Source organism: Palaemon carinicauda, chromosome 6 (assembly GCF_036898095.1).
Source record: "Palaemon carinicauda isolate YSFRI2023 chromosome 6, ASM3689809v2, whole genome shotgun sequence".
In the NCBI taxonomy this organism is placed as follows: Eukaryota; Metazoa; Arthropoda; class Malacostraca; order Decapoda; family Palaemonidae; genus Palaemon; species Palaemon carinicauda.
Genome location: NC_090730.1, coordinates 148880308 through 148890307, shown reverse-complemented (window position 1 = coordinate 148890307; position 10000 = coordinate 148880308). Strand labels below are relative to the sequence as shown.

The window sequence follows — 10000 nt, the reverse complement described above, 5'->3', positions numbered from 1 at the left end:
ATATATATATAAATATATATATATATACATTATATCTATATAAGCACACATATATATGCATATACTGTATACACACATACTTTAACATGGTGAAATGATTTACCAGTCGCCATGATCAGCAAAGCTGTACTAGTCAGGGCCACCCATACTTGGTTGGTTTGCTGTAAGCGATCAGACGAAAATCTCCCACCATCGTCAATCCGTAGTGGCCAACGTGATGATGTTTATAGTCTACTTTATCGTATATTTATCCGTAAGAAAATACTACGCTAATTGAACAAGCAGATGATTAGTACCAAACTCGATGGTGTCTTATTTGCATTCTTTATGGTAAGAAAAATATGTATTATTATCCTGGTTTACTTTGTACCAACCGTGTGTCACACAATTGTACATAATTCCTTTTGTATATATTATGCTTGTATCTTCGCTCTTCCCACGCACTAAAACGAACATGAAAATTCATGTCTGCTGTTTTCCTCTGTAACATTGTCATTTCCTCGAACATGAATTTTCCTGTTGCCTTGAGGTTTTGTATATAAAGGAGAGTGTTCTTTAATATAGTACTCAGTTGATTGCATCCTGCCTTTGAGTTCACAACCCTCTCTCGGCCCGTCACAACTTTGTCTTATTCAATTCGAAACTTCAGACTCGAACTGAAAGATATTCTGAAAGATAAAAAAAAAGGAAATGAGAGAAATGAAGAGCACAAACCTCGAATGACTTACCCTGATCAAAATTCCCGGATGAATGATCCTCTGTTGTTTCATTTCCTGTTTTGTCTTTATTCAGCTTTTGCTCCTATTCCACTGCTACTTCGTTAAAATTTACTGGTTTCGCATTTTCGTGTTTCATTTTTTTTCTGATTTTTCTTTTATTATAATTGCGTTGTCTTATGAAATTATAATTTAGGCAGTAATCTTCCGACAACATTCCAAAGTTTCCCAGGAAAAAGGTACCATATTATATCATTCACTTGCTGCATTAATATTCACCTGGAAAGACATTACTTTCAAATTAAAACATCTCCACAAAATCTACAGAGAACGGACAAAATCTGTGTCTGGTGTGTTATTTACTCTTTAAATAGTATTTTCCCAGCCGTTTTGATAGTAAGCCTTTACACCATGCATTTTCATATTTTTCAAAGGTCATAATACACCGATGTTGAATTATTTTCTACTATCTATAGCATTATCAGGTTTCTTTACATTCTGGTTGTAATATCATATTGGATATTTTCAGTTTGTTCTTATTCAAAAATATCACCTTTGGGTTCATAAAGAAATCTTTAGAACCTTCAGTAGTAGATTGCAAACCTTCACCAAGGATAAATGTAAGCTGAATATTCACTATATATATATATATATATATATGTGTGTGTGTGTGTGTGTGTGTGTGGTGTGTGTGTGTTCATAGTAATTATTGCTCAAACTTTTGTTTACATTATAATTCATAAATCTCAAATCCTATCTTTTAAAAAAATAAAGATTTTTATAAAGAATTAATGGAATTCATGTAGATAATATTAGGTCAAATTGAATTCCGATTAATAGTGTAACTTTATCTATATTTAAAATCAAGAAACCTAAACTAAATACCTTCACAAAGGAATAGCTCTCATGAATGACGATAAACAAACTGAATTAAATATCTTGAATAGCGGTTTAGAAAATAAAATGAAATTGAAACTAATTTAAATCAATGCTTCTTAATACTGAAGAAAGGAAGGCAAAAATTCTGTTCATTTCTCGAAAAAGGGTAATTGCTTTGCCAGCTATTCAACTGTTTCCTCCAACGTGAAGTTTTGCCTTAATTCTGCATCAACGCAGTAATACACGTGCTTGCTTAGCACCTGCATTCAATTTTCCTAGGTGACCTGAGCCTGTGTTTTATATACAATAACTTTTCCAGCATCTCTCAGCATCTTACACCAATACCTTGCACTGATTAATCATCAGTTTTCCCTATGTAAATAGGACATAGCTGTCACATATTTTCCACATATTAGTTTGAAAAATAAGTTTTATTTGATCGTTAACGTAACCTCACACTATTTCAAACATGCAAATTTTTAATATTTGCTAATACCGGTTACTTGATGCAGAGGTCTGGTAGAAATGACAGTTGAGGCCAGAAATTGTGTTAATTTGACTGTATTCTTTCGAATGTCATAAATCTGGGAAATCATATCTTTTATTTTTTTACTTTGAAAGTCTCATATTGGTTGGGAGTGTACCATTTTATTTTTATTGGTAGAGACATATCCTTAAATTTATTTGTTTACAGTCGTGTTACAAAAGTATTTTAACATTTTCAGAGTGTCGAACTTCACATTAAAAGAAATAAAACACATAAAGTTATTTGTTTATGAGAGAGAGAGAGAGAGAGAGAGAGAGAGAGAGAGAGAGAGAGCTGGAGTCACAGCGGTAATGGTCAGGGGGAAAGAGAATGCGAAAAGTTAATTGATTCTGCTATTATGATGGTCAAAGAGAGAGGGTGAGAGTGTCATGACAAGCATGCTTGGTTTCTTGCGAACAACGGAAGAGAGAGAGAGAGAGAGAGAGAGAGAGAGAGAGAGCTGGAGTCACAGCGGTAATGGTCAGGGGGAAAGAGAATGCGAAAAGTTAATTGATTCTGCTATTATGATGGTCAAAAAGAGAGGGTGAGTGTCATGACAAGCATGCTTGGTTTCTTGCGAACAACAGAGAGAGAGAGAGAGAGAGAGAGAGAGAGAGAGAGAGAGAGAGAGAGAGAGGGGGGGGGGGGGTTTCATCTGTGACTGCGAATATAAAGACCTCTTTAATCTTCATTGTGTATTCATCATCACTATCGCGACGGCGTTAGCATCAGCTCTGAATACGATTTCACTTTTTTTCCTTCGTTATCACGAATAAAACTCACATAGACGCTACTGCATTACAAATGCGTCTGCGCTATCTTCTCATTAAGAAGGAATTACACAATCAGCACTGAACTTTTCCTTATTTACATAACTCTTGCCGTGTAATTGTTTATTTTCTTACCACATGCACTAAACAGATTATTTCCATACACACTTTCGAATTGTTCATGAGTTGAGTTCCAAATTCTCTCTTAAAGACGGACATTGTTTACGTGTTTTTCATAGCTTCCCCTTCACGTGTGCTTTCCCTGCGCCCAACAGACAGATCCACTGTTACAAGTGCCAGGATCTGGCTCATACTGAGTTCTAATTATATCACGTTGCAGTGAAACACGGGGGCCGGGCTTTCGTTTTCTTTAACGTCACCGTTTTCTATATACTTGTATCTGTCAAGGAAATGTCATTCCGTTTTCTGTTGAAGTTGCTATGTTTTAATGCTCCCAGGAGATCGAACACACACACACACATATATATACTATATATATATATATATATATATATATATACACACACAGGATATTGTATGTATGTGTGGTTCATTTATTTGGCACGAAGCAGTTGTGTTAGAGGAAGTTAAGGGAATAAGATGTATTTATTTCTGTTGTGCTAGACAGCTGCATTCTCGAAACAAATCACAAGTGTCATATAGCAAATTTTCAGCTACCTTGTTGAAACAATTCTCTTTATTTTCATGAAGAACTTCCCAGTTGCCATCAATGATGGCCTTTCTTGAGAGTTTTCCGACTTATTTAAAAGGATCATAGTTTCTTCACGAAATATATTCTTATCTTGCAGTATTTGCCTTTCTTACGGAAATTTCTGGAAATAATTACAAAAAAGAATTCTTTCCTGAAAAGATTTTAATTACCTATTTAAAAAGTTTACTGGTGTAGCTATATATGGAAAAAAAATGAGCATTTGATATATAAACATTCAGATTTGCTCTCTCTCTCTCTCTCTCTCTCTCTCTCTCTCTCTCTATATATATATATATATATATATATATGTATATGTGTGTGTGTGTGTGTGTGAGTGTGCGTGTGTATCCTTGTAATATATTCAATGCAAAGATTTATTCACGTTTATTTTGAAAATACAACGATATTTTGATAGAAACGAATACTTTCCTTAATCTCCCAGACACAATGTTTAAAAATTGATTTGACGGTCGTGTGAGCTACGTAAAAACTAGTTAGGTTAACGTAAATAATTAATTGGCAGTACTGACGATCCTGTGTCCTTGAAAAGATTATTTTCTTTCTTTGCGTGTTTGCTCTTAAGCAAAGTAGCTAGATGGATTGCTACGCTCCTTAGAGATTTATTAATACCCTTTTTTACAGTGCTACTTTTCTTCTATCTGAATGTCAAGGCTTCTCGCCTGGAGAGAAGTTCATAAATCATAATTCTGATATTCAATTTCTACGTGAGATTTGTTTTCTTTTTAACCCGCAACGTTCATAACAGACACCTTCAAGTCTGGTGTTTTCTAGCCACCTTGAACCACTTGATGACTCATCCAATTGGCCCACTGTTAACTCTTATGTAGCTACAGATTATTTTTTCAGAGGGTCCTAATTTTATTGGTTCATTCAAGAGTTTTGTTTCGAAACTTAAGGAATGATGAAAGGGCGACCATACTAGTCTTTAAGAGGAGAGATTTCTGACTAGGAATTTATCCCTAATAATCACTTCATCCAGTTCTTGGTTTTCTCATATATTTCAAATTACAATTATTGTTATTACTGGTATTTCTTTAGTCTTTTCAGTTTGGTAATTTGACCTTTCTCTCATACAATTATGTTCTTGAATGCAACTGAAGATTTATTCTTGACATGTTTAACATTAAAGGTAATGGATCGATTGACTTGAAAATTGTCTAGATTCGTGATATCAAACGAAATGGACTACATTTATTACTCTGTTTGAAGCATAATACCCTATTTTTTTCCATTTGTATTTTTTTTTTTTTGATAAAAAATAAATGTAACGTGTTTTATTGTCGTCTTTTGTGGTTTCCTAATAAAAAAGTTCTTGATTCCCTTCAGTTGATGACATTTGCTATCTTATTGTCCTGTTAACCCACCCTTGAATTATAAAATGAAGGAAAATGGTATAATTATAAATTGTAAATAATCTTTAGCGAGCCAAACTGAATACCCCTTTCTTCTGTCATCTGCCTTTGGACAAAAAAAAAAAGGGACCCTCATTAGAATGACAAATAGTCTTTTTAAGATTTTATAGTTATTTCTCTTCCGTGCTCTGAAATTTTTACGATGATTCCATTCCTGAGAGAGAGAGAGAGAGAGAGAGAGAGAGAGAGAGAGAGAGAGAGGTCACTGGGCGTGGGTGGTATGAGTCATGTGAGGGCGGATGAACCGTTCGATCTCCATTATTTGGTAATAAAAGTTGGAACGTCCATCTCCGAAATGACCTTACCTAAGAAAAAAAAGGTCTTTTGAATTTATTGTGGCTATTTTCTTTATTGCTTTCTTTTAAGAATTAGATGTTTAGAGAGTGATTGAAAGAATGGGATGTTTTAAAAGAGCGGAATTGATAGCAGTTAACCAAGACCAAAGTGCACCATTTAACTCTCACTAGAATTGCCATCAATCTTTAGATGGCTTCCGATAAACTGTCTTGTAAAAGTATATGCAGCATAACATGATGATTCGAATGGATGTTCAAACTTAGATATATTTTGAAAGGCATTGCAATTCAACTGTTATTTATATTAAGTTGGATAGGTCATGCTATATCTGAAGTAATTCACAAGAAGTATCATTAAATATTATCAGATATTTTACAAATGCATAGATGAAATACAGCATAAAACAAAGAGCGGACTCACTGTTCTTTAAAAAATTTTAACCAAAGATTACTGGAAATTGCATTTATCTGATTGTGCAGAATAAATAAATATATTAATATAATGAAAATGTAGGAACCTGCATCAAAATCTGTATATTAGATGAACTTATTTAGTCCCATTACTGACAAAAATAAATTCCATTGAGTTTAACTTGTAACTTTTAAAATATATCTCGCGTAGAGTTACTAGTGAAGGCGTAACTTCCATTCATTTTCATTGTATTATTCATCAACAGAATTTCCAAAACATGTATAAATTGAAAAGACAAAGGTACCTTTATAGACTAGATTGATTTTGAGTATCAGTCAATAAAGATGTCACACAAACCTCTTCTCCAGAGGATGTTGAACCCCGTCACGAAGGAGTATAATATTCCATCTGATATTTTGAAGTATGTCTATTACGCTCTCTGCGTTCACACACTTATTATTATTATTATTATTATTATTATTATTATTATTATTATTATTATTATTATTATTCAAACTAAAACCGTAGTTGGAAAAGCAGAATGCTGAAAGTCCAAGGGCCCCAACAAGAACAGGCCTGTGTAGAATGGAAATAGAGAATCCCTTATATAATAAAAAGAAAGTGCCTAGCTCTCTCTCTCTCTCTCTCTCTCTCTCTCTCTCTCTCTCTCACCATTGTATGACTAATTCTCTCCCTTCCTTACCCGAGGGACACGACGAGACCGATTATTTATACGTCTGGCAATGCCGGTCAGCGTGACCTGAACTATATATATATATATATATATATATATGTATATATATATATATATTTATTACTGGTCACGCTAACAGGCATTGCCAGACGTATAAATACTCGGTCTCTTCTTGTCCCTCGGGTAAAGGGGGGAGCGGAAGTAATCATACCCTGGTGAGAGAGGTTGTAGTTAAGAAAGGGGTGAGGGGTGGGAAGGGTTTAATCTGTGTATGTTTGCGCGTTTGTGGGCGTATGCGTGTATGAACATATCTATCTAAATATCTAGACGTCATTTTGACGGGTCACGTATGCTAGTTAACTGATAAAATATAAATTAGAAATAATCAATAAATATGAGTCGTATTTCGATCAATAACAACATTAAATAGCTGTGTAATCAGTCATATATAAACTTATGAAACTGAGAATTTCGTCAGCCAGTACAACATGAAATTAAAATTCACAACAAGTCTGAACTTCTAAAGTTCCACAAGGTTCAACCACCAGATTAGAAAAATAATTTACTTTGCCATGAATCCGATAGGCGTATTTCGGAGATATTTGCTTTGATGTTCGCCGTTTTAGCGCCAATATTTTGTGAAATTGACTAATTTTCTTTTGGTGCGGATATAGTTCTGGAAAAAGAAAAAAAAAACAATGATCAAAGCTGTTTATATGGTTACAATAGCTTCTTTTATTATTTTTTTTTTTTATTTAATTTTTGAGGGTCTAGTCGATTTTCTATCTTTAGTACACGCGCGCGCGCACACATATACACATGCATGCATGGATACACACATACATAAATACATATGAATATATATATATATATATATATATACACACATATATACACACATACATACATATATATATATATATATATATATTATATATATATATATATATATATATACTGTACAGTACAGTATATGTATGTATATATTACCACATCTATTGCAGCTTTGGAAGGATGGGGTTGGGGTTGCTGCTAGAAGGATTGAGTTCCCTGTTCCTCACCAATTCTATTGATATGATTTATCCAACCCCATTTCCTTAATTAGATTTACTGCTAACGAATAGTGTATGTACAAAATGCAATGACTAAGTTCATTGTCATACACTCTCATTTATACATAACTATGTTTATGGATGTGGTGCTTACAGTAAATCTGTGATAGTTTTATTGTTTAACGAAGAAGCGAGTACTTTTTTCACATATCGAAACAAGGTAAAAGGGCTTTGCATGCAGGGTTGGGAAGTAAAGAGTAATCGTGTTTTGCGTTATCTACATTATTAGACCTACAGTATGGTAAGGTTAGATCTTGTAATGGGAGTATGAACCTATGGATGGATGACGTAGTACAAATATATTACTAAATTGATGTAATCGATAATATTATTTGAGAAAGGAGAAAGAAAATATATAAAGGAGCGTTTATGACACATAAATTGAACTTAAATAAACAGGAGTGTGTTTGGGAGAATCATAATCCATAGAGAATATGAAAGAGTGGTTGTGCCAGGAGATTCAAATCTAAAGGAAGGCGATAGAGAAAGAGATGGATCTTTTGGTAGGTACGAAATTCCTGGCGTTGCTGAGAAAGGAGAGTTGTATGGAAGTTGGTTTGATTATTATAAATTCATGGTTTTAATTAAATTTATAAATTGAACTTGAGAGGAAATCATAAAAACTTTGTTGTTAATCTAATTAAGGCAGATGGATTAACAAATGATTAAGAAGAAAAACCTTCAAAAGTAAAAAAAAAAAAAAATATGATGAAATATGGTCTAGGATTAGACACAAAGGTGAAAGTAGATCTGGATCATGTCACATCTCATGGTTGGGTAGCAGGGTCAGCAGACGGAATAAAATCATAAGCATTAAGAAAATCATAGGATGAGCATAATGAGAGATTTATTGAAGGTAATAAGTATCTTGATTTGAGTTCAATTACATGATAGAGAATCTAGTGTACACATTTACAAAAAGGGAGACAGGGGACCCACTATGAATCTTAGGGAGAAAATAAGGCATGGGAAAAGTAAGCAAGAATTTTGGGCAATATTTCTTTACGGGGAACAAATAAAGAGATGAGTTAGTAAATAGATTGAATCTCAGAATTTTGTGAATGGATTGATGAAAGAAGACAAAGAAAGGGAATTAGATGAAAATGCAAAGTTGGTGTTTTAGAAAATTAGTCTTGAGTCAAATATGGAATAAATGATGTTTACAGCTTCCTGTGGTGACAGTGAAGAGAAACAAGTGTAAAACTAGTGTGATGGTTTAAAATTAAAACTTGAAGTAACTTATAAAGGCACTCGGGAATCAGGATAGTGAAAAATAGACAGCGGATTCATAAAGAACATGACGTATGATGACGGTATGAGAGGGATGGTAGATGATATTCAATAAATATGTGAAACAAGGAGGCAAACGTGTACAGAAAGTAAGAATAATACTTGAATGGTCTAAGGAAATTGTGTTGAAGACGACTGCAGACATCGTAGAGAGAAGTGTGAATGTTGAGTAAGAATGAAAAAAAAATGGAAGTTGGGGACAAGGACTTTTTCCTTAATTTATGTATCATTAGGAGAAAAAATGGTTAGAAAATATGGAGATTCATACAAATGTTGAAAATATAAACAAATGGGAAAGGGTGAACAGGAATGGGTAGAGATGTTTTGCTAGGTATACAGTATGAAGAGTGTACATTACAGATGTATTAAGAAGGGTGGAGGAGAGGAAAACAGGCAGGTATTAGAAAGATAATCTTAAAGTCAAGGAATTGTAAGAAAATGTGTGCAAGATATACGAAAAAGGTGTAGTGCATGTAAGATGCTTAAACAAGCTTCTGGTGAGCATTGATATTGATGTATAAAACAGATTATGATGTAAAATATAGTACACAGCGGCTCGCCAGAATTTTGACAGTTATGATATGTGTGACAGTTTTTGGGGGGTTGGGGAACTACCCCCAGTCAATGGCAGATGTTATGGCATGCACACTATTTTAAGCAAATTAAGCTTCGTCTTTTCCTCCTCTTCGGTTAATGGATTTGAGGGAAAGTATAATATAGCAGTTGCTGTACTGGAAGGATTTTATTTGTACCTAAAGGTAATTTTAAACATGGTCTTTTTTAATGTATAAGTCAACACGGAAAGGGATTATAAATGGTAAAGAAATTAGTTCATGTCTTGTATACAATAAGCCTATGGATGAAAGGAAAGGAGTAGAATCATACCATTAATTTCAAAAGCTTTATGAAAGTCTATTATGACAAAGAATAATTCCGTGGAGTAACAGACATGAAATACATATTTTTTTATCTTTTGATATTATAGTCCATGCGAATGAAATGCTGCAGAGGTGGGCGAAGTTGTGTAAAATATTCAAATCCAAAGGAGAAAATGCTGCAGGTTTTTTTTTTTTATCATATTTTATTTTTTATCTTAATTCACTTAGCTTGACCCATATCTATATTTCTCTTTCACACGTGAACAATCTACTCTTTGGAAT

At 33.6% G+C, this 10000-nt stretch overlaps 2 protein-coding genes across 2 annotated transcripts in view; one reads left to right on the top strand and one right to left on the bottom strand.

The window, feature by feature from the left end:
* Window positions 1-971, bottom strand: part of LOC137642714 (beta-1,4-glucuronyltransferase 1-like) — a 112686-nt gene extending 111715 nt beyond the window's left edge. Inside the window, exon 1 of the mRNA XM_068375519.1 lies at window positions 729-971. Coding sequence (XP_068231620.1) covers window positions 729-770 — 42 coding nt within the window. The 5' untranslated portion in view covers window positions 771-971. The remainder of the gene's footprint in view (window positions 1-728) is intronic.
* Window positions 1-10000, top strand: part of LOC137642713 (uncharacterized) — a 181181-nt gene that overhangs the window by 35647 nt on the left and 135534 nt on the right.